The following is a 23,435-nucleotide window of genomic DNA, read 5'->3' as shown; positions in this document are numbered from 1 at the left end:
CAGCATCAAAGAGAGGACAGAAGCTGGACGCGCAGTCACGTGGCCGAGGGTGGTGAGAGGGTCGAGTGTGATCCGTTCTAATCACGTGCGGAAGAGCCCGGACTGACCAAACCCAAATCTGCAAATTAGGGGCTGCAAGGGGCTCCAAGGCGCACCAAGGTGCACCAACAGGCCCAAGAAAGAGGCCCCCCGGGAGAGTTGCTGCGTTGGATGGACTTTGGCTTATGCCGAGAAAAGTTGCCACTCACAGGCCACACCACGCGCTCGGCTGCATATATGGGAAGTGGTAGGCCTGGGTCAACCCAAGGGACACTTGGAGAGGCTTTTTGAGAGGCTTTTCTGATGTACTCCGTACTCCGTGTAATCCAAGCAGTAGAGACCGTAGAATTTAATTGCCGTTCCGGTACACAGGGGGTTAGTGTTAAATTTTTTTTTTTGGCTCGCTGTCAGTCCAGGGTGACTTGATTGTTTTTTTTTTCCTTTGGTCGAGGTTTTCTGTGGAGGGTTGCCCTGCCGCCTGCCTGCGCCTTTGGCCTTGTGCCTTTCTCTGCCTTTTCCCTGCACCACCACCCCCAAGAGGACCAAAAACCCCCCCCCGAACAATCTTCTCTAGTATGAACCAGTGTCAAAGGAATCAAAGCACTAATGCACTCAATCCACCCGTCTCTGAGGCGCTGTACACACAAAGAGGCTCACAAGACGTGTTTTGGGGCGGATTCAGATCAATATTAGATGACGAGCCAACGCGCCACAGTCACGCCAACGGCAACACACCCCGACTCCAGCCCAAGCGTGATGCAAAAATGGAGAACCATTCAATGTCACTTATTACAGAGCACAGTCCGAGCGTGCCGAGGAACAAGATTACAGAGTGAAAAAGGTGGGAAGAAAGGGTTATCGTAGACAAATTGCGTGGGAGAGGAAGAGGGAGAGGAAAGAATGAGGAGGAAGTGAGAGGGAAGAGAGAGGGAGAGATTGAAGGCCAGTTTAACCTCTCGAGATTGAGACGCCCACTGCAGAGCCGGCCTAAGCCGTTTTCGGCTTGGCGTCTACATGACTCTGCCGCAGCCAGTGGCACCCGCCAGTTGGCCACCATTAGCACTTCTGAGTACAATATGCTTCGAGGCTCTTTGTGTAGAACCAACGTCAGTCAACGTCTATCTGTGGCCGGCGACACCTGTCCACATGTGCTTCTACATGGTGAGAGCCTGCGCTCGTTAGACCCGGTGCTTTCGAGGTCAAGATGAAAGTCTGCCTTCTACAACTTCACCCCGACACACCATCTGCGGACCTTCATCCTCGACGACCATGGCAGCCCGCACGCAGACTCTCCGGGATCGTCAGATAGGTGAGCAATGTCCCTCAGGACGAATAGCTCTGACGTTCATGAATCTCACCGATCCCAGCTTCCATTGAACGCATACTAAGCCTGAACCACGACCACTCATCTGCTTCAAATGGCGATGCAAGCACCACCCCTCAAGCGGCTTCGCTTCTCAGCGAGGACGGAGAACCCATATGGAAGGTTCTTGTATTTGACAACCTTGGACGAGACATAATCAGCAGTGTGTTGCGAGTAAATGACTTGCGGAGCAAAGGAGTAACAATACATTTGTCAGTGCGACCAATTCGCTTGGAGCTGTACCGCAACTGACCCGCCAACAGAAACATCAACTCTCCTCGCTTTCCCATACCCGATGTTCCTGTCCTGTACCTCGTCGAACCTACTCCTGTCAATATCCAGCTCATCTGCTCCGACCTCGCCCGAGGGCTATACTCTCCAGCCTATGTCAACTTCATCTCATCGATATCCCGTCCCTTACTTGAAGACTTTGCCGCCCAAATTGCCTCCACAAACACTGCCGATTCCATTGCCCAAGTCTATGACCAATACCTGAATTTTGTCGTGGCCGAACCGGATTTGTTCAGCCTGGGAATGGGAAAAGAATCGTATTGGACATTTAATAGTGCCAAAGCAGAAGCAGAGGTCCAGGATGCGGCTATAGACAGGATCGTGAGCGGGCTGTTCAGTGTCAGTGTAACAATGGGATCGGTGCCCATTATACGGTGTCCTCAGACAGAACTGGCCAAAATGATTGCAACGAAACTGGACCGAAAGCTGAGAGATCATGTCCTCAACTCCAAAGATAACTTATTCTCATCCAAGGGCTCCGCGGCCAATCTATACTCCGCGCCCTCACGGCCAGTTCTGATAATCCTGGACCGTAATATTGACCTGGTCCCGATGCTGTCCCATTCGTGGACGTACCAGTCCTTGGTTCATGATGTCTTGAAAATGCACCTCAACCGAATCACTGTACATGTGGCAGACGAGGGGGACCCGACTGCAAAACCGCGAGCCTACGACCTGAATGCAAGTGACTTTTTCTGGGCGCGCAATGCAAGCGCTCCATTCCCCCAAGTTGCCGAAGACATCGACAAAGAACTTACAAAATACAAAACCGACGCAGAAGAGGTCACCAAGAAAACCGGTGTGAACAGTATCGAAGACCTCAACGACAGTTCAACCTCCGCAGCCCACTTGAAAGCAGCAATAACACTGCTGCCCGAGTTGCGAGAGCGCAAAGCCACTCTGGACATGCACATGAACATCGCCACTGCACTGCTCAAGGGCATCAAGGACCGCCAACTAGATAACTTCTTCCAACTAGAAGAGAACATTACGAAACAAACCGCCGACCAAATGCTCACCCTTATTAAATCCGATGATAAGGGGAACAACCCGCTGGACAAGCTGCGGATATTCATCATCTGGTACCTCAGCGTCGACAGGGAGCCCTCCAAATCCGAACTCTCGGAATTCGAATCTGCACTTACAACTGCTGGAGTGGGAGATGCAGTGACAGCAATCAAACACATCTCCAACGTGCGTCTAGAAACGCGAGGGACGATGATGAGCTCCACAGCACCATCTCAGCAACAACCCTCTTCCCAAACGCCGTTGTTTGGCGGCCTCTCCTCGCTCTCGAAAAACTTCACTGAAAAGCTCTCATCCACTGCGCTCGGAAACACTTTCAGCAACGTGAACCTCGAAGCACTCGTGTCCGGGGTGAAAAACTTCCTACCCGCGAATAGGGACCTCACGGTGACCAAGATTGTTGAGTCAATCATGGATCCTCCCGCCGCAAGTTCCAGCGCGATCGCGATGACGGAGGGATATCTATACTTTGATCCAAGAAGTGCACATGCAAGGGGTATTCCTGGGACGGCAAGTGGGTCGAATCCGCCGTCAAGAGACAGTAGGGGAGGTCCTAGTGGACAATCGGGAGGCGCAGGGATGAATCCCAGCTTTGGCCAAAGAAGACAGGGGTATACGGAGGCAATCGTCTTCACCGTAGGAGGAGGCAGTATGGATGAATACGGCAATCTGCAGGAATGGGTCAAGAGGACGAGTGGGCTGGGAACCGGAGGTGGTGGAGGAGTAGGCGCCAATGCCCCCCGGACGAGGAGGGTCGTTTACGGGAGTACTGAGTTGGTCAACGGAGAGGACTTTTTGTCCGAGCTGGTGAGACTAGGAAATGAACTCTAACAAGGAATACCAAGTGTACACGTATGTTCTGTTCGTGCACATACCCATATGCAGAACAAGGGGGCTGGAATCACTAGAAGACTTGAAACTACATTGACGTCTGACAAGAGGATCTCAGAAGCCCAAAGACAATGGTTGATCAGCTGTCATTCCTCGTTCCATCTGCATACTAGGTATTCTCGGAAATCTGTCCTCTGCAACGAACACTGCTGAATGTACGATCTTCGAGGGACTACCCAGGCAACTTGCTGCCACCGCCGCCGCCGCCACCACCGCCGCCACCGCCAACAAAATTAATGCAGACCGCCTCATGACCATCGCATCGTATTGTCACTACAATCCAGACAGAAATGCCAAAGGTCAAACAAAAGGCGCGCGGCACGTTACGGGTGCTGCCAGCCATAAGTTCTCGCGGCCAGCCTGCTTCATCCATCCGTTCGTTCGGTTATTCCCTTGGTTTCATTTCATCTCCTCCCTCTCGAGAACCTGCCTGCTCCGGCTCTCTTTGCCCTAGAATTCTTGTTTTTGATCTTCAAGCTCCGGAAGTTCATGTGCGCGTAGGCGTTCGGGTTGATTGTGCGGGTCGTTGCTGTTGCTGTTGCTGCTTTTGTTGTTGTCTCTTCGTCTCGGCCCGTGCTGCTGCCGCCCAGGGGCTTTCTCAATGTCTTGGTGGAAGATGCGGATGAGGACGAGAGGGTTGACTTTGGTGTTGCCTTTTTCCTGCAGGTGAGTCCTTTCTGGGCTCTTTCGTCTACGGGTAGAACTTTATCCGTGTCGTCGCATGCGTCTGGATCGTGAAACTCTTCATCGCTTGATTCCTCGTGTTCAGTGACCGGGTGCTCCATATCCGAGCCCTTAGGTTCGACATGCACATCGCCATACTCAAGGGCAGGAGCCAATTCGCCTTCCTTGTCTCTATCACCGACATCCTCACCCTCGTCCTCATCTTCGTCATCGGCGACAAATTTTGGTGCCGCAGACGGCTTCATCTTCACTGGCCTCATAATGACCCTCCTCGTCGTCCTCTTTTGGCCCTTTTTCTTCCATACCTTGGCCACTGGCCCCTCTCCTGTAGCTTCTAATGTCGCAATTCCATCTGCCGTTTGACTATCATTGACAAGCACATTGACTTCGTTGGCTTCCATTTCTCTCAAGGCATCGAGGTCATCTTCATCTTCGTTGTTATTGTCATTTCGTTGTTGGGTATCCTGTTTACTTTGCTGCAAGTCTGCTATGATTTGACTCAAAGGCTTCGGAGCGCTTTTAACGTATCCTAGGCTTCGTCGCGGGCCTCTTCTGGTGGAACTTGGGCTCGATTTACCAGTAGAGGCGCCAGACGCAGCGAAAAGTCTGTCCTTGAATGAGAATGTGCGTTTCAAATAGGGAGGTGTAGAGTCGTTGACATTCGCTATCGCTTGCCCTCCTTGCCCAACACCATTATCTTTCGTAGGAGAATTTGTGAGGACAAAATCACAAAGCGGAATCTTGGTCTGTGTTGGGGCATCGGTGTCATCATTACCATCGATCACGGTTGCAAATCTGACGGCACTCGGAGTTGCGAAGAAATGATCAAGCATGAATTTTCTGCCTTCGCTTATCGGGGTTTTAGAATGTTGACGTTTGCTAGCGGAGACTCTTGTTGATGGTGTAGTGGCCTGAAGACCTACATTCGCAGTACAGCTGGATTGCCTGGGTTTCTGGCTCGGGGTCTGGGCCACAGCTAATTGCCGCAATCCGTCGTCGCCAGCAACATCATAGAGCACGTCGACCTTCCTCTTTCTACTCCCCGGGGCACTTTCAGCACTTTTCTTTGAACCTGAATTGGAGAGCAAATCAAATATGCCCAACACAGTCCCATCTCTCCGTGGGGTCGGTCCAATGGCGTCGGGTATCACTTTTGGTGATATCGACGGGGGTGGGTCATAAGGATCGATGTCGTTCGGGTGCCATAGTGGTCTCGAAGGAGAAAAGCTCTTTCGACCTCGATGAGGCGTCAGACTGACTGCACTGTCTGCTCGTCCGTGCCTTCGAGTACTCTGATGTCGTCGAGGCGTATTCAATGCATCAAGCCTGCGTTTCCCCACGAGCACATCCCGGACTCTGCTATACTCTTTGTACTTCGCTGCAATAACGGCATCGGCTTTAATGTCATCCTTGCCTGGCTTGCGACCGCCATGTTTTCCAGCGAAGGTTCGTTCGTATTCTTTCAAGTCGGTGCGAAGTACGTCTGCTTGGGACTGCAAAGATGCTCGTTTGGGCGTATCGAGTAGAGTGGTCGGTGTGTCCATGATGGTTCCAACGGTGTTATCATAGATTCAGAGGTTAACCATCCGTAGCCATGAGAGTATTCCGTACTGAGTACTTTCACCAGGACGCAGTCTGTGTCGCAGATACGATGTCCGCGCTACGACCCGCCGGAGACGCGTCGCAATTTACGCGTTCACACGAGTACGGGAATATGAAAATAGGCAAGTTTGCCGATGTGTATACTTGTATGCGTTTTCGACGTCTCGATAGAACAGGATTGGGAATGCGAAAGAGCGAAGCAAGCACTGGGGACAACAATTTGTCTTTTTTGGAGGGTTATCGTGAGGACGAAGATCATTGCAATGAATTTTGTCTTCTTCTGCACCGTCATGATCCTGGAGGAAACGGACGTAGCTGAGCTGAGTGGAAATCATCTCGATCTCCTCAAGACTCAATTGTCTCTAGTTCCACGTGTTCAAGTTCCACGGCGCCTCATCTCTTTTGAGATACTTTTCCATGGGTCTCGCATCTGGTACTGCATGTCGAACAGACCGTCCCCGCTTTCTTGGCAGTAAACTCGTTGAGCAGCTCGTTATTCGATCCTTGCAAACTCGCCTTCCCCTTCGAGCATGCGATATCAACCATAAACAGAGACGCCATTCATGCGACCAACTCAACAACACCGCCCGCCTCCTTGATCTTTCGCTCGGCCTCCTTGCTGAACCACCTTGCTCTCACAACAATCGGAATCTGGGGAATGCGGCCCTTTCCGAGGACTTTAGAGTATCCGAGGGGGAGGAGGTCAAGTACAGGAGCGGTATCGGTCTTCTTGCCAGAAACATAGGCTTCGCGAGTCTCCTCAGGTACCAACGACCAGAGCTGTGAGCCAATGTTAGATTCTTGTTTGCAATGTGGGATCACGGATAGGTTCTGACCTTGTCGAGGTTGATGCTCGGTTTCCAATAGTGGTTTCTGAGCAGGTGGAAGTGTCTCATACCGACCTTACCGAAGTAACTAGTTCATTGTTAGCAATCCCTGTCACGCAAGGTCGAGCATGCGAAGGATTTGTCCGTCAGGACCACCCCTCCGCAACCTCGTATTTTCCAAGCAGCAGACGTACCCGGGATGGTATTTGTCCATATTTGTTCTGTGATGATGCTGACCACCGGCAAGACCTCGACCACCAGGATGCTTTCGGTGCTTTCCGATACGACCGTGACCAGCGGACACATGGCCGCGACTGAAGAATTCAACAGTTAGCCAGGTCCTTCAATTTGACTGATGTTTTGAGTGAAATCAAATATTCGCTGTTCAGATAGGTATTCCGACGCATATTCGGTGTGTATTCGGTGCGATCGATTCCTGCGGTGGCCGACCCGGTCATTGCAGAATTGAGGTGTTGAGGGTGCGATTCTGATCGATCGCTGAAGGATACGGTCGGGTTGCGCAAGGCGAGACTCGCATTGTGACAGAGCAATAAGCAAGGTGGGCAGGAGACTCACTGTTTTCTCGTCTTCGTCAGTCTCGTGGGCATTTTGGCGGCGTCGAGACTGAAGTTGTCGGTGATTGGAATCAAACGTTGATGGTGCTGTGGAAGGTCAAGAAAATGTGCGGCCTCCGAACTAGGGTTAGCGCACAAAAATCTTGGCGATGCTGTAGCCGAAGTTCTTCCGGTGCTCACGCCCTTGTCACGCCTCATAGACCAGACCCCATTGCCCCCAATACAAATTGGATCGAAGGCAGATGTTTTGCCTTCAGAGTCTCGATTGCTGGGGTTGCGTGCAAAGGCCACTACGCTGCTTTATCCATGGATCGAATCTTCGTTCATTGCTTCCCCTGGAAAAAAGCGCCAACGCCCTTCTCTATCTTTGTCCAGTCTCGCAGACTATCGTTCATGCTCCCTTGTATCCATCCGGGCAACTTGCGAGATATCCTCTCTGTTGAGAACCGTCTATCAACCATCAATATTGCAGCATAGTCGCTCCTGTGCCTGATTGCTCTCCCAATACTTTGGTTCACAGCTCTCATGCATGCATTTTCGTAGTATTCCCTGCTTGCACTCTTCGCCTCAGCCCTACATTCTGCCTCGCCCTTCCCCTGGCTTTTGCAATGTTCAAATCGGAGTCCTTCAATATGTTCCATCTTGGCCTTCCACTCTGCCCCGTTGGCATTGGGAAATGGTAAGCCAACCGCTAGGACAGCCCGACCGAGTCTATCAGAGAAGTTGATACCTTCCGAGAGCTTTCCGCCCACGACTGACAACATCAAACCCCCTTTTCCGCTATCCACCGCAGTAGCATACTCCCCCAGAAGTTCATCGACAGCAACTGACTTTGATTCCTGGAATATTGTCTTAACTCTACCCAGAGCAGTCATTATCGGCTGGGAAGCCGGCAGGTGCTGCCAAACAGAGGTTACTCGTGCAAGATAATCATAGCTGGGGAAAAATACCACGACCCCGTCCGGGACGATGCTGCATGCTCGTACAACAAGATTTCCCAGTTCAAGAATCATCGTTTCAGAGGCACGCATTTCATACCTGAAATCGAACTCGACACCCGAAGGTCCCTTCTCAACCACCTGAGCGAACAAATGGGAAGGGGGGATAATATGACCGAAGCTGAAAGTTCGAAGTCTATCCCTAGCGAGATATGAGAAGAGATAATCTGAATAGTCGGACATGGGGGACATAGTCCCGCCAGCCAGAATGACAGCCCTGGCATCTTGGACTATTTGTCGGAAGTGCTCTCTCGGGTCGAGCAGCGTGTAGTGAACGACGACGTCGTCATCTTGTCGGCTTGTAAAGAATCGTCCCTCATCATCCGGATTCATCAATACCACGAGGAAGTTCTGAAACTGCATCAGAACACCTTTGCCCTGATTCGAATCAGTGTGATCCTGTCGTGCTTCACAGTATCCCTCAACTTTGTGGCAAAGCTTGCTTTCGTGCAGGTATTGTAAGAGTTTGTGCGGTTTGATCTGATCGACTCCTTTTCCCGACATCAATTGTGCCGCTGTTATAGTTGCCTGGGATGAGGTCAATTTCTGCATGGTCCCCCGCAGACAGTCGGTCATCGAGTTCAGCAACCGTATCACTTGCATAACATATACGCGATTTTTCCCTTTCAAGCGATTCTTAAATCGAGATGCGTACGCAGTAACCTGCCGAACGGCTTGGTCTAGCTGACTGAGTCGCAGTGAGATAGAGAAGGTGTCCGCAATGGCATCCATCAGATTGTGAGCCTCGTCAATAATCACAACATTTTCTTTGACCGAGACTCCCAAGGCTTCTCGAGCGGACTTCTGGAGTAGTAGAGGATAGGGCAAAGTGAGCACTTCACTCATGCTTATGGCTGCGCGCGAAGCATAGTATGGACAGATTTCCATCTCTCTGCCTAGATGAGCCGTATCTTCGATGTCTCGTATCTCTGCAACGACCCTGTCTCGAAAAGCCTCGATCTTTGATTTATCATCCCTTGCGGGGATATAGGGACATCTTTTGTCCTTGGGGATGGCAGCTTTCTGGAGTTCGAGGCATTGCTCATTGATCGCGTTGGTCGACGACAAGCCTGCAATTTTAGGATTGATGCACAAGTTTTTCCGTGAGCCTAGGGCAAGGTGTTTCACTCCTTCTTCGAGCGAAGACTTCTGAACGATACCCCCAGCCTCTAGAAGAATTGAGGAGGGAGGCTTGACACGACGCAGTTCATTCACAAATTGAGTAAGCTGGGAGTGAGTGCGTGAGCAAAAGATGATCTTCAGTCGATCTTTTTCTTGTTCTTCAACCTCAGTTTTCGCGGGTCCTTGTAATTTGTCTAGCAGAGCTTGAGTTGAGCTAGAAAAACTGGTGGTTGAGCTGTTGAAAGCTTTACTCTCTTCTCTATCGCTCTCGTAGTCTTCCAGCATAAACTCTTCCTCGTCTGTAGCCTTGTCCTCGATTTTTGCAGTCTTAGTTCGAGGCTTCTTTGAAGCTTTCAGGTCGTATCGTCTCTGTCGGCGAGATGTCTCTTCTTCACGGATCTTGGCAAGCTTCAACTCAAATTCCTCACGCTCAAGCAGCAGTTCACGGCGCTGGGCAGACTTCTCAGCCTCCAAAAGCCAATCGAGTGGCTCACTCCCGTCCGTCTGACCTTGCAGTGCTAGGCGTTCGTGTTCTCGGAGCCAAGTCAAAGCACCACATATCAAGCTCGACGACTTGCCTGTACCTGTTGGAGACTCGAAGATACCCACTTTCTTTTCCTCTATGCAGCGATAGAGCTCTTTCATAAAGTCTAGCTGAATGGAATAAGGTTGGTAAGGGTGGCAGAAATTAGCCCGGGTAGGCTCCATGTTGGCTTGACTCTTTCAGTGCATCACTTTGTTGAGGTAATACGGGTCGTAGGCACCGTCTAGTTTCGGTTGGCGCGTGGTCAGGCTGCAAGGCATTTTCAGCTTGACAAAAATATACGCGTATTTGACGCGCGGTCGTTCCGGAGCGGTCGCAGTTTTTGACGCTTCTGAACGGGTTCCAACAGCCTCGTCAAAGAGTATGACAGATATGCGCAGACATCTGTAGCGGCGTTGATAGTGTCATCTTATTGGACGCGAATTAGACAAACCGTTTCCGTTGTATACAGGAGTCATGGCCCCATGGTGCAAAGGGCAGAGGTGCAGGTATGACCGCCAAAAATGGATTGTGGGTATCACTGGTTGTGGCTGTGCAGAGCTGCGACTGATCTTCCATGCCTAGCGAGCGGACCTACCTAACCCGCTAGGCCTACTAGCCCTCCTTACCTACCGAGCTACCAAGTAGGCGCCTCCTCCTCAGTCTGGGGGCTCATTCCCACCTGGGTGCCACCCAGGTCTCCTCTTAGCTAAGTGGCCAGTGCCCTGCGGCGCCTGGGCTTCCTCGGCATCACAGGTAATAATTCTGGCAAGCTGGCCCCTCAACTGGCATCATATCATGCAGTTGGTGGTGCCAATTACCGCAGCCTCGCCTCGCCTCGCCTGCGCCCTCCAAATATTCCATCATTACTCGCACCAACTAACTCCGCACGCGCACTGACAATGCCCGGCTTTGGTTGACGCGGCCAACCAAGCCAGATTCATATTGCTCATTTGCCCTCTTACTGCCTTCAAGACATGAATACAAAGCGCAGCAAGCATCCGGAAATTGTGCTCCATTGATCTGCCTCCTTCTGACCCCCACCTTTGTGCCTAAGGATTCTAACATTCACCCTGCCTGCGTAAGCACCAGGGCAATCTCCTGAGATCCCGAAGAGCATATCATCATCCTTCCCCTTCCTCGGTGGGAGTGGGACGGATCAAGATCTCTTCCCTCTCCAAAAAAAAAAAAAAAAAAAAACATAGTCTGAGAGCTCCCTGGTGCTCAGGAAGATCAGGCACCTCGGAGCTGAGACTCAGCTAAGCTACACGAAACACACAATCATACTAAAGATCCCTTCCCGATTGTCACCATGAGCTACCATACGGGGGCCACTTTTGTCCCTGGAGGAGATGATTCCTACTACATGCCAGAACTAATCCAACCAACCCCTAACAGGTATGCGTTACCGGACTCAGGTCGCGACTACCCCTTACTGACGGCTACAGAGTACATGAACTCCCAAACAATATACAACAAAATGTGGCTCAGATGGAGCAGGCTGCCTCAAATCCCAATTCAGCCAATTCTGCATATTCAGGATCAGCCTACTCACCGCAATCTGCTGATTATATGCAGCCGGGCACGCACATCTGGGCGCCGCCGCAAGCCCCTCATACAAATACGCAAGGATATGATCAGAGAGTGTCCAAGAACAACCAAGCACAATCATACAGCCAGGATAACTATTTCCCTCCCAGATCGACCTCGATGGCTCCGTCGGAACAGCCGAACTTCTCTCCATTTCCTGTGCTTCGCAACCCTCCTCCCAATATACCCCCGACCGATGAACAGAAAGAAGCTACACTGGAAGCTGCAAGAGCCGCTGTGCTCAACTGCAACGACCCTGACACCCAGCTGACATGGGCACAAGACGCGTTGTCATATGTGGAAATCTGCCAGCAGAATGAGGAAAGAATAGCTTTGGCACAAACTCCCCGAACGAGGACGCCTCGGATTGAGCACGTCTTGAGGGAAGATGCAATCAAGATTGTCAATTTCCTTGCAGATCAACACCATCCCAAGGCCGAGTTTATGAAGGGCATGTGGCTTGAATTTGGTAAGTTCGGGCACAGGGTCGATAAGAAAGAAGCCTTCTATTGCTATACGAGAGCTGCCGAAAAAGGATACAACCGCGCGGATTACCGTATCGGGATGCAGTTTGAATCCTCAAACGACGCACTAAAGGCAATCAGATACTACCAGAAGGGCGCGGATGCTGGGGATTCAGCCGCCTGCTACAGACTGGGGATGATGACGCTCCTTGGCCAGCATGGACAGATGCAGAACTTCGAACGTGGTATCAATCTCATCTTTACGTCGGCTCAGACTGCAGATGAGAATGCACCACAGGGTGCGTATGTCTTCGGCATGCTCCAGGCGCAGCAGATGCCTCAAATCCAGATCCCGGATCAATATCTGCCTAGGGACATTGCCGGAGCCAAGATGAACATCGAAAAAGCCGCCTACCTCGGATTTGCTAAAGCCCAGGTGAAAATGGGAACAGCTTATGAGCTTTGTGAGCTTGGCTGTTCTTTTGACCCAGCTTTATCCTTGCATTACAATGTCCTCGCTGCGAGACAGGGGGAACCGGAAGCAGAATTGGCAATAAGCAAGTGGTTTCTTTGCGGTCATGAGGGTCTTTTCGAGAAGAATGAGGAAATGGCCTTTACATATGCTCAGCGAGCAGCCGTTTCTGGATTTTCGACGGCCCAGTTCGCTTTAGGCTACTACTATGAGGTCGGCATTTACGTCCCGGTCAATTTTGACCAAGCCAAAGAGTGGTACCGAAAGGCATCACAAAGTGGCAATCTGGACGCTACAGGAAGGATCGAGGCCATCTCCAGGTCAAAGACTTTGTCACGCAAGGATCATGAAAGTGTCGCCCTCAAAAAGATTCGGCAGCAGCGCGGCTCAATGATTGGAGGAGGCGAAGTGCCTCTGGTTCCTACGATGCCCACCTTATCAGAAGAGACGGAGTCTGAGCAGCTCGAAATGCCTGATCCTTCGCGGTTGTCGCTCAACAGCCAGCGACCACCATCAGCAAAGCCTGCACCTTACCCCACTGGGCCGCCGAATATGCCATCAGCAAACCAAGGGCCCGATTTTCGACCTGCGTCCGCATTTGGCATAAATCCTAACCTTCGACCGACCTCGGCCGCAGCCATGGGAGCTCCAAGACCGGATCCATACGGACCTCCCCCTCCCAATTTGGCTCCTCAGCAGCGACCCTATTCTAACCCTCCCGGGCCCGGTTACCAAGGGTCTGGTTACGGTCGTGGAGGACTCATGCCATCCGGAGGACCTCCCCCACCTCAAGGACAAGGCATTCCGACCATCCGTCCACCATCAAGACCAAATAGCTCATCACCGTACCTCGGGCCGGGTCCCCAGCCAGGGGGTCAGTCACCGCCCTCAAAACTTGACATCGGCTTTTCCGCTCCGCTCGAGCCGGAGAGAAGACCTCGACCCCAGCAGCAACCGCCAAATGGACTTCATATGCCGAATCCCCCGCGTGGATCTCCAAGACTTCAACAAGGATCTCCAGGACAGCAGGGTCTCCCATCGCAGAATCGCCCGGGTCCACCTAACCCTCGCCCTGGAGTGGGTCCAGGGCCGAACACTGGTGGCTACGGTGGCATGCCAAATCCCAACGTCCGACCTCCCTCCAACAACCAAATGCAAGCTCCACCCAATGTCCGGCCCGCGAATCTCCCTCCTTCAAAACCTGACTTCAATGCACCAACGGGCGGCGCCCCACCTTCCAAACCGAGCACGGTTCCAGCGAACGCGGCACGGCCTCCTGGAAAGGGACCCAAGACATTTGACGAGATGGGCGTTCCACCTGGGAAAGATAAGAATGAATGTGTAAGTGGCCCTTATATTCCCTGTTTTTTTTTTTTTTTCTGCCAATACATGAGTCGAAATTCCACACGCGATGGCAAGGCGGCTCTTAACTCCATTCGGTTTGATCGCGGCAGTGGCTGACTTTACCTTGATTGCAGGCTGTTATGTAGCGTTGTATGATGTTTTAGTGTTTACAGTGACCAAATTGTGATGTATGATACCCCGGATATGTTAGCGTTTATTTTCTTGAGCATCCAAAACGAATACATGATTGCGCATAGCGGAGCATGCATATGCATATCATATTTAGATGGCAAACTACCGATGCATTGGGTCAAGCAGGCCACCGGAAAAATTCAAGTTCAATCGAGCGAGTTAGCCCTGTTTTATATGTACCAAGACGCTTGCTGGATATCAGTCTCTGTATGTTCCGTTTGCCTAGGATTTGCACAAGCAATACTCCGCCGACTTTGGATCACGATTGCGTTGAGCCATCGCAAAAAGCCCTCCAACTGATCTGGGTTCAATGAACACTAGAGTGCCATATTTGTCGATAAGTCCCGCCGTGCTGGTCGATATCAAGTCCATCTGCGACACTCGCCATCGGTCTTACGATCTTCAACCACCACCTCCGCCAACAACTCACGTCTTCGGGTAGGGCTTGGTTCACTCAGCTGCGCCGAAAACGGAGATCTTGGAAAGACTCCAGGAATGCCGATAGGAGATAATGCCACAAGCTCCCCCTTCTCTTTTACATGAATCACCCCACTCGCGATATCACTCGGAGCAGGAGCAAGTGCAAAGGACAAAATCTTCGCTGTGCTCGTTGCAAGGCTGCGGGATGCGAGGCTGAGAATGTGCAACCGAGGCTGACATAACAGCGCACGACGTTGATTGGACATTAATTTGAGGTTAGCGCCCTTATTGCTTAGCCGAGCTTGGCCGAGCTTGTTCCATGTTCCATCAGCGACTTTTCTGTTTTGGGTCAGCAATTCGAGTCAGCAATTCGAGCGCAGGGCGCCTCAGCCACACTGCCGTCCAATAACCCAAGGCGCGGATTTTGATGCTCCAGCACGTTTATTCCGCGTATTTTCCTCTACATCCATTGCGTGCCCTAAAAATGCTGCTGCCTAACATTGGTGGCGTAATGATCAGGGAGTTCCACCGCAAGAGGTGGATCCACATTCTGCAATCTTCGGCGGTATGACTATCGATGCTCGCGAATTGCACCAAATATCGTATTTGCTACGAACAGGAAGCCTCTTTTAGTTGGCGCACTCGAATCTGGCCGCCTTCTTGGGCCTGCGGATCGTTTGACACTCTGCAGGTATGGTGGAACTCGCAGGTAAGTGTCCCAGCTATATGAGCCTTGAGATCTTCCGGTCAGCGTACCTCCAATTACCCCCAGCTCGACCTCGACAAGAGCAGAGGCTCTGAAAGCATCCGTATTCTCTCAATCCAAGCCCTTCTCCTCCAAAACTTTAAGACCGAGGATCTGTGTGACACCTGTCATGGCGCTTGATTCAACAACAAAGCTCTCAATTGCGGAATTGGCGATTTACATCGTTCTCCTCCCTCTCACTGCTTGGCTGCTTTACAAGCATGGTCGGCGTGCTCTTGCAACTTTTTTCTTCCTTTTTGCCTTCGATATCCTCCGCATTGTGGCCGCAGGCATTCAAATCAGCAATCACAATAACACTCACCCATCCACATCAGGGGCGATCGTTTCCTCCATTGGCCTTAGCCCTTTGCTGCTTGCCTGTGCTGGTTTGCTGGCATTGTTAAGAGGCTACTACGCGACGTCAAATAGAAGTCAATTTGCAACACTGATTGAAGAGGCGGCCATTCATGTTGGCGCGATTACTGGCATTGCGCTACTTGCAACCGGCGGAACGAAGCTCGGAGATGACAACGACACTCAATCAGACATCAACACGGGCTATACACTGCTCGAAGCTGGAGCTGTCATCCTCCTGGTCACCTGGATTGCGGTCTCTTTCCTCTGCGGTCAAATCTGTCTCAAGCTTCAGAACCAGCGAAGCGCAGGGTTCGTGATGGTTTTGGCATGCACCTTCATCGGTGTAAGAGCCATTTACAGCGTGGTATATGCTTTCGACCATGCCAAGTCGCTTAGCCCCTTCACGGGAACTTTTGCTGTCAAGTTCGTGTTCATGTTCTTGGTACAGCTGATTGCATTTCTGTTACTGCTTGCTGTTGCGTTTGTGACTCGCAATATCCTGAGCGATCATGGGTTGAGTGCATGGGCCCAGGAACGGAGAACGGGGAACCGGGGCGGGCGCAGTCGTGACACATCTGTTCCGCTTACATCACGATCCTCCAAATAAGTATTTGAACACTCCTTGGGGGATCATTCCGAGTATCCAAGAAGACGGACGGAGAGCATTGAGACGAATACACATGGGTCTCTCCTACGAAGAGATTAGCCTGACAAGTTGGGATAGGTGTGTGGTGGATTCGAGGGCTGCAAACCCTACAGAGTATAGAGAGATTTACATTGTTTTGAGTCTGTCATCGGGTTTTTTCTCCCCAAAAGAATGCGCCATTCATGTCTTTTCCCTCATCGATAAAATGCTCAGAAAGATGTTCCAGCCAAACCCAACCAACGACGCCACAAGCACCCTCCATTCCACCGGCACCCAAATGAAATTGACTAGAGCCACCCAGGGCCAGACTTTCCAACTTGCCCAAATGATACCAAAGATGCGCAGGTGAATCTCTTGGACAAGCAAGGGCCAGCTCTGGAGTCGCGCGCTGTTCGTGCAGATCAGAAACACCACGTTGATGAGAAATTGGCCGATCGTTTGATCCAGAACCAGTTTGATGAAGATATTGGGCCAGTTCAGTTGAGGCTTTGGCATGGTCTTTCCCTTGGCATTGGGAGCGCTTTCGAGGGAGCGATTGGCTGCACGAGAACTCGGGTGTCCCACATCGACCTTCTGTTGGCCCGGGAAACCATCTTCGAGCAATCGCTGCCATACCGAGGCGAGCGGGGCGGATATAATGCCAAAGACTGCAAATTCGACGACACGGGCCCAATTGAGTGGTATGTGTGACTGCGCGTTCCATATGGTGAGTGTCTGGGCTGTGAGATTTGCCGCGGCCTTGAGAATGGCGGATTGAATGGCGACGGATACTATGGAAGGCATGATGCGATGGAGGTGTCTTCTAGTTTCATCGCAAGTTGCCTTGCCTGCACGACCGGAACCTTTTGAAAACGACGAAACTAATTGAATAAATCCTGACGACAGGTTGGGAAAACACATGTACATGTTGAGGGCCTTTGAGGGGTCGCATTTGTGCATAGAGGCTACAAAATGTTGATGCCAAGGGTTATGCCATAGCAAAACTGCTCGCCGCTCACCCCGGATCGGATCGGGTTAGTAAGCCAAGTAACGAGGTACTTGGGATAACCGGTTCGTTGATTTCTCGCCTGTCGGGGAACGGGTGAGCGGCGCGTCGGTGAGACTGGTCGGCGGCGTAGAGTCTAAATGTTGAGGATCGCGCTTTGAATTCATGGCCAGCCCGGTAGCCACTTTGTGTAAACACATATCAACTGCGGCGTAACCAACGACGTGTACCTACGCCTGGGCTGAACAACTACGCCAGGGACATATTCTTGTTGACGCCATAAGCCTACCTATTCAGACACCCACCCAGCCACACTCATCGTGTGCCATAGTGTGCGTGATAGCAAGCACTTCGCTTAGACTCCGTACCTCAATTGGTAACATGAAGCCTAATAGTGGTGCGCAGGACAAGGAAAGGAAAGCAGCAGGGTATAGACACTAACATTTCCCTGTGAAATAAAGCCGAGCACTTTCCCGCAAGAGGCCCGAGAAGGGGATCGGCTGTACTGGTTGGGGCTCCATGAGCTTCTGACCAGAGCAAGGTCAGCTTCAAAGATCAAAAGATTCATGTTTTAGCCGCCAGCCATGCTCGGCATGGCAGGGATGAGAGGCGACACATCAAAACGGACTTTTGTCCAGGAGCAACTATCTGAGCTGAGCCACTACATCGGCACGTATGAGCGGGCATTGGAGGCGAAGGAAATGCTCGAGAAAGTTTGAAACTCGGAAATGATGTCTTGGGACGTCTGTTTTGACAAACCATCTGTGTTTCTGGTGCAGATGGTATTCAACACCGGCAAACTACGCTAGACACAGCATGTGATTGAACTATGATGGTTACAACGCCATCATTCTACGGAACGGCTGGAACTGCGCGTCGGCCCAGAGAAACCCATCAACTTAAATCCACAGGCTTCACTTTCCACTTCTCCGTCGTACCGAACTCCAGTCGTCCCTCTCTGAAACGCCATGGATCGATGTAGATTCTGACACCAATTTTGTCGCTAAGCAGGTTGTACACGCGAACGATACAGTAGACTCTGTTTCTCTCGCTGTCCTCTTGGGTTCCAAGTTCTCTCATCTATAGAAACCGCAGTTAGTCTCAATTTCTTGTGGGGTGGTGACCGTTGACAACAGCACACGTGCTGCTGCAGCATTCATGGATTTCACCCACCATGTTATATTGGTTCGGGCTCATGTAGAACTCAGTCTCACATGGCCCAAGGGTGGTTTTGACCTCAAAGAGCCATTCCAGAGGTGTCTTGGGCCTGTCAGCGTAAAGACATCAGAAGCACACGCTGGATAACATTACCTGCGACGGATTGTTTGAATCTTGGTACCACGTCGGATACCAGTCCTGGAATACATCGCTCACCGTGTTCGACGAGTGTGAGAATTGAAATTCGAGATTCTTGCCCTGGTCGCAGAACACAATATCGGCCGTCTCTGGTTCACGCCGCCGAGTTACGTGCCGGTAGGATTCATGTGCTTGCACAAGATATCGAATGTTGCTTTGCCAATTTGGCAGTCCGAATTCATCGCCCAGCATGTGTTTGAGGACTTCGTATACCTGTATATTTAGGTTAACGAACGTGTTGTGCCTGAGAAGTAGGAGATGTTAGCTCACAAAAAGCTCACCGACCGCGCCCAGTCTGAATTTGCTGAGCCACACATCATTACCAAATAGGTTTGGACACTCGTTAGGGTCGAGTGTGGTGCGGTCAAGCACAAGACCAGCGAATTCTGCGGCCAAATCGTCCAAGTTAAGAGCCTCGTCATTGCCCCGATGAAGCCTGTTTCCAATTTTCGACGCTTGTTTGTGGACATGCTCGATCACCTTCCAGTAATCCGGTGCATCGATCTCATGCTGGATCTCTGCGGGTAGAGCTCGATCTGGCTGTCGGTAGTTGGTAGGGAATGTCGCAGCGGCATACACGAACATTTCATCAGTTGGAAGAGCGCCATTTGTTTGAACAGGGCTAGTGAGAAGGTTTGGTTCGTCATCGGCCAAGTCTGAGGTCTGCGGCGCTATAAGTGGTGGGATAGGTGCTGGACGACGTGTTTCTGGCAGCCATGACACTCGTGAGATACCCTCCTCAAACAGAATGTCGTCTGTGCCGGTCCCCAGCTCATTGAGGATTCGATATATTTGCTTCTCCGCCCTAGAGTCAAAGATGTCGAGGAGGTCTGCAGTGATATAGCCTGGGAGTTGCGAGCGCATGCACTGCGTAGTTGCTCTTTCTCCAGCCGGAAGGGTGATTTCAAGCCTATTTTGTTCGTATTTCGTGATGAGAGAAGGTCTGGAAGTGGGAACCTTGACTGGATGTTCGTCTTGCGTGACGACAAGGTAGGTAAACATCTCGGAGGAGGTGTGAATGATGGCATTTGCCAGGGCGTCATATAGGAGTCTGCTCTGATTTGAGAATAGTGCACTTCGGTGCGATATGGCACAACTGCGGCAGCATGATCAGCTCTTGTTCCGACCACGAGAAATTCGGGTCATTACCATGAAATAGGATAGGCGCATTCATGAAACTGAGCCATGAGGGTATCGCTCGGTGTCGAAACGCGGGCGGAGGTCTCCGATTGCACATGTCGTGCGAGATAGTGGTCGTCTAGACCAAGAAGCCGAATCAGCATGTGTAAAGAGTTCACTTGTTCATAGGTGAAATCGAGCATGACCAGCTGGTCTCCAAACTCATCAGCGTAGGTTTCATTGTCAACAATGAAAAATGATTGTGACTTCGAACGGAATTCGGTACCCCCAGCGATTGATCTGCAAGGCAAGTAGGCGCATTCGTCGAGCACTTCCATGCTGCTCCTGAATTTTGATCCATTGCTGCCCATGTCCAGCAATTCTGAAACAGCTAGCATAAGCTTCTTGATGTTGTCGACCGTCTTTGTGCTACTTTTGGCAGCTGCGGCGAGCTGTTTCATCATGAACATTGGAGTGACGGTCTGGACCCCAAGGACTTCTATAAAGAACTCTTGCAAGTCTGAATACGTTGCGGCGATTGGAACATGGTTGCTGATGTCCATGGTAGAATGCCAAACGCAAGATTTCGATCGCAACCAGTCATTGCTGGGAGGATTATAGATCAGATTCTTTTCCTTGAAAGAATACCTGCAATTGTCAGCATGTGCATCCTTCTCACGGTGTAGTCGACCAACCTGATAGTCTGCCTCTGCTCCACGGTGGCGTTCATATGGGCGAGGTGGTTATACACTTTTGAAACAGTGGTTTGCAACTCCGCATTAGTCTCAGGCCCACGTGAGTCCCTCAAATACTCAAGCTCCTCGATCAAAGATTCGATCGATACGCTTGGGACTTGGAGATGTGTTTCAAATAGGCCGGAGACCGTGGCCTTCTCATATGCCGAAGTTATCACAAACCTGCGATGGAGTGCAATGTGGCTCTCCCATACACACTGATCCATGGTTCGCCACACGTTGCCAAATGGATCCCAAATGAGAGCGCCGTTCTTGAAATCGTCCTGGCGGTTGTTAGCAAGGGTATCAGTCAACATATCATCACAAACCTGAATAGTCTTTCGATCCTCTAGAGTCACTCGGTCAGCCATATTTTTGTAAAGCCATCCCAGTTTCACTGAACCGACTGTCGGTCGCTGTCCTGTTGCAGAGAGTAGTGAGATCGCTTCGCGATAAAACCGTAAGTCAAGCCTGTAACGTATACCCAAGTCTCTCAAGGCTGGCCAATCAGAGATGAGATGTTCCTGAAGAGGATCGGGCAATGACAGGATCGGTAGTCTGTTTTCAACGCCATAATACCGCGCCACGTCCAGAATATCTTTAGTTGGAAACCAGCTTTTTGAAAGCTCTTCAGTTCTGCCGTGTTCACAAAGCACTTGGCACTTCCGGAGCACTTCGACCAGCTTTGGGTTGAACCGACACGTATTGCTGTACTCTTGCGCCCAATAAGTTTGGATCAGAGATAAGAACAGAATTGAATCCCGGCCATGAACGACATCGAGTATCCAGTGTAACTTCCCGCGAATTGAGAGGTCTTGAAGAGGTGGATGCCAACGTACACCAGCAACTTCAATCAGCCACTGTTCCCAGGTCTTGCCGCCACGTGATCTGGTTGCGACCTTAGAAGACTGATAAATTTCGTTCAAAAAGTGCTTGCCGTAGTCTGGATTTTCATCGAGGCGTACCAGACATTCTGCATGGTATTGCCCACGTGAACGCATAAACAACAGTTTTGTAGGCATATAGACGCTTCCAGACGTCGAGGCTTGGAGCTCGTCTCGAAGGGTCAAAGGCTGGTAAGAAAACCAAAACAGGAGTTCCAACGAACACAGTAAGTCAGAGGCATACCTAGCCTTGGACTTTGTCATTGCTTTGGTGATAGCAGTGCAGATCTTGGCACCAGAGGCCTGTTGGACTCCTAGGGTCAGATACACCTCACGTCGTTTGGGCGCTGTAGCTGCGTCCGGCTGAAGGACCACAAGGTCAATATCAGTGGGCATCTCGATGAGGATACATTCAAGACCAGTGCCTTCGTTGACCGCGTGGGGGAAGAAGATGTTTGCGCCGGAGCGGTGCCATTCCAGCGCTCCATCAACCCGGACAGGGATGATAAGCATGTTATGAATTCTTTCCCTGTAGCCCACATTGCCGAGGGCTAGCCCGTTTTTGATGAATGTTATGAATGTGTCATGCCAGGCATCGTGCAGTGGTCGAGAGCGTAAGCGCGAGTCATTACTCTGGAGGTCATCTTCAATAAGGTCGAAAGCCTCGTCGAAGTTCAGCCACGCAGCGCCAAGTTCAAGCAACACTGGATGATTGGATGATTTGTAATTTTTTGACAAGAACCACCAGGCTTGTTTGGAATCTGACATGAGGGCTTCAGACTGATGGGTGAAATCGGAAGTCAGTATGCGAAGTTGTCCAGGCTTGTGCAAGGAACCATTCATCGAAAAGAACAACTCTTGCTCCAACAATATCTGCCGTATTGAAGCCGATAGAGGCCGCAAAAATCCGACCATGGGCTGAAGTGGAATATAAGCAAGCCACTCATAAGACAGCTTACTTTTTTCAAGAGCCAGTTTCTTTGCGAGCGTACAGAATAGGACCGCAATCTTGTTCCTTAACGCTCTGTTCCAGGCATTGTCCGAAATGGCTTGCCTACTGCCAGTCAGGATAAAGTCTGCATGTACCAGAAAAGGGAGCTCTTTTATCTGCACGATAGGCAGAAATGCAAAGACAAATTGACCTGCTTCGCCGAGGAGCGGGGAGCCATCGTTTGGGGCAGAGATTGGCAGACCAATTGTGACATTAGAGGTTGTCTGGGTGCGCTCGACATGTCGGGGCATGTCCAACACTTGTCCGTCGAGGACTCGGTAGAAGTACTCTGTGGCTTTTGCATCCTCTCGGGAAACGATCGTCATAATATTTCGGTCCACATCGACAGACTTTTCGAAAGAGACCGTCTGGTTTCCGGCTTCAGCAATCTCGAAGCGCATGGAAAGCCTCTTGATTTTGCGTAAAGCAAAGATAATACTTGGGTGCAAAGATCTCATCTGGGCGCAAAGAGTCTCCAGTCCGTCTTTTTCGCTGAACGAAAGTTGAAGGCGGAATCGGGTACGAACATTTTCTGGCAGTTGCTCGCCAGGCTCCCAGTAGGGCTGAATCATGCCGATCCCATCCTCCTCCCGTTGATGCTTGAAGCGAAAGGACCACACTCCTGAGGTAATGTGCACTTGGTCTGCCACTCCAAAGACAGATTTGAAACCAAACCCCTTTTCTCCAGTGGAGTTTTGATCAAGTGTCTTGGAGCTTTCACCAGTGCTACAGATTGCCAGCACGTCCGACAAGGAGAAGCCGTCTTCGTTGAGGTCGACAATGAGCTCTGTTTGGGAGACGGTAAAACTAATGGTAGGTGTATCGCCACATGGATGGTAGCAGGCGTCATCCGCATTCTGGAGGAGCTCATAGAAAAACCGAAAAGGGTCGTCATAGAGCTGGCTGGAGATCCTAAAAGTGACCATGAGAATGACGCCTCCCAGCCCAAAGAGTTACCTACATCTTGGTGAATTGAGCCAACACCTTGCGTGACTTGCTTGCCATCATAGTAATCTTCTTCCGGAAAATTTCCGAGCCCGCTTTCCGCAGTTGATCATCATCTTCATCATCGAGATCTCCGTGCCCGGCTCTAATGCAAGTGAGGATGTTCTTGACATCCTGTTCGTCTTTCGGCTCGGTCAACGGACGATCGTACAACTTCTCGTAGAATTCTGAAAGCTCTGGATCAATCATG

At 51.0% G+C, this 23,435-nt stretch overlaps 8 protein-coding genes across 8 annotated transcripts; 3 read left to right on the top strand and 5 right to left on the bottom strand.

Annotated features, from left to right (window-relative positions):
- Nucleotides 1-1,308: 1,308 nt before the first annotated feature.
- A1O5_09860 (uncharacterized protein) lies at nt 1,309-3,550 on the top strand (the record flags this gene model as incomplete). Its single annotated transcript, XM_007750438.1, has 3 exons — nt 1,309-1,348; nt 1,407-1,614; nt 1,666-3,550. 3 exons carry the CDS (start codon nt 1,309-1,311, stop codon nt 3,548-3,550), a joined length of 2,133 nt encoding a protein of 710 aa, XP_007748628.1.
- A 464-nt stretch (nt 3,551-4,014) lies between these two features.
- Nucleotides 4,015-5,838, bottom strand: A1O5_09859 (uncharacterized protein; the record flags this gene model as incomplete). The annotated part of the gene is made up of 1 exon (XM_007750437.1): nt 4,015-5,838. One exon carries the CDS (start codon nt 5,836-5,838, stop codon nt 4,015-4,017), a length of 1,824 nt encoding a protein of 607 aa, XP_007748627.1.
- A 619-nt stretch (nt 5,839-6,457) lies between these two features.
- Nucleotides 6,458-7,029, bottom strand: A1O5_09858 (large subunit ribosomal protein L27Ae; the record flags this gene model as incomplete). The annotated part of the gene is made up of 3 exons (XM_007750436.1): nt 6,458-6,676; nt 6,804-6,811; nt 6,918-7,029. The coding sequence occupies 3 exons, from the start codon at nt 7,027-7,029 to the stop codon at nt 6,458-6,460; spliced, it is 339 nt and encodes a 112-aa protein (XP_007748626.1).
- A 592-nt stretch (nt 7,030-7,621) lies between these two features.
- A1O5_09857 (uncharacterized protein) lies at nt 7,622-10,126 on the bottom strand (the record flags this gene model as incomplete). The annotated part of the gene is made up of 1 exon (XM_007750435.1): nt 7,622-10,126. One exon carries the CDS (start codon nt 10,124-10,126, stop codon nt 7,622-7,624), a length of 2,505 nt encoding a protein of 834 aa, XP_007748625.1.
- Nucleotides 10,127-11,253: 1,127 nt separating this feature from the next.
- A1O5_09856 (uncharacterized protein) lies at nt 11,254-13,957 on the top strand (the record flags this gene model as incomplete). The annotated part of the gene is made up of 3 exons (XM_007750434.1): nt 11,254-11,339; nt 11,390-13,808; nt 13,946-13,957. 3 exons carry the CDS (start codon nt 11,254-11,256, stop codon nt 13,955-13,957), a joined length of 2,517 nt encoding a protein of 838 aa, XP_007748624.1.
- Nucleotides 13,958-15,298: 1,341 nt separating this feature from the next.
- Nucleotides 15,299-16,132, top strand: A1O5_09855 (uncharacterized protein; the record flags this gene model as incomplete). The annotated part of the gene is made up of 1 exon (XM_007750433.1): nt 15,299-16,132. The coding sequence occupies one exon, from the start codon at nt 15,299-15,301 to the stop codon at nt 16,130-16,132; it is 834 nt and encodes a 277-aa protein (XP_007748623.1).
- Nucleotides 16,133-16,351: 219 nt separating this feature from the next.
- Nucleotides 16,352-16,954, bottom strand: A1O5_09854 (uncharacterized protein; the record flags this gene model as incomplete). Its single annotated transcript, XM_007750432.1, has 1 exon — nt 16,352-16,954. The coding sequence occupies one exon, from the start codon at nt 16,952-16,954 to the stop codon at nt 16,352-16,354; it is 603 nt and encodes a 200-aa protein (XP_007748622.1).
- A 1,486-nt stretch (nt 16,955-18,440) lies between these two features.
- Nucleotides 18,441-23,434, bottom strand: A1O5_09853 (uncharacterized protein; the record flags this gene model as incomplete). The annotated part of the gene is made up of 6 exons (XM_007750431.1): nt 18,441-18,725; nt 18,783-19,608; nt 19,662-20,279; nt 20,327-20,649; nt 20,695-23,152; nt 23,202-23,434. The coding sequence occupies 6 exons, from the start codon at nt 23,432-23,434 to the stop codon at nt 18,441-18,443; spliced, it is 4,743 nt and encodes a 1,580-aa protein (XP_007748621.1).
- Between the last annotated feature and the right edge of the window lies 1 nt (nt 23,435).

Source organism: Cladophialophora psammophila (genome assembly GCF_000585535.1).
Source record: "Cladophialophora psammophila CBS 110553 chromosome Unknown aczJe-supercont1.17, whole genome shotgun sequence".
Taxonomy (NCBI): Eukaryota; Fungi; Ascomycota; class Eurotiomycetes; order Chaetothyriales; family Herpotrichiellaceae; genus Cladophialophora; species Cladophialophora psammophila.
Note: the sequence above shows the minus strand (reverse complement) of the source record. Positions and strands in the feature narration are given on the sequence as shown.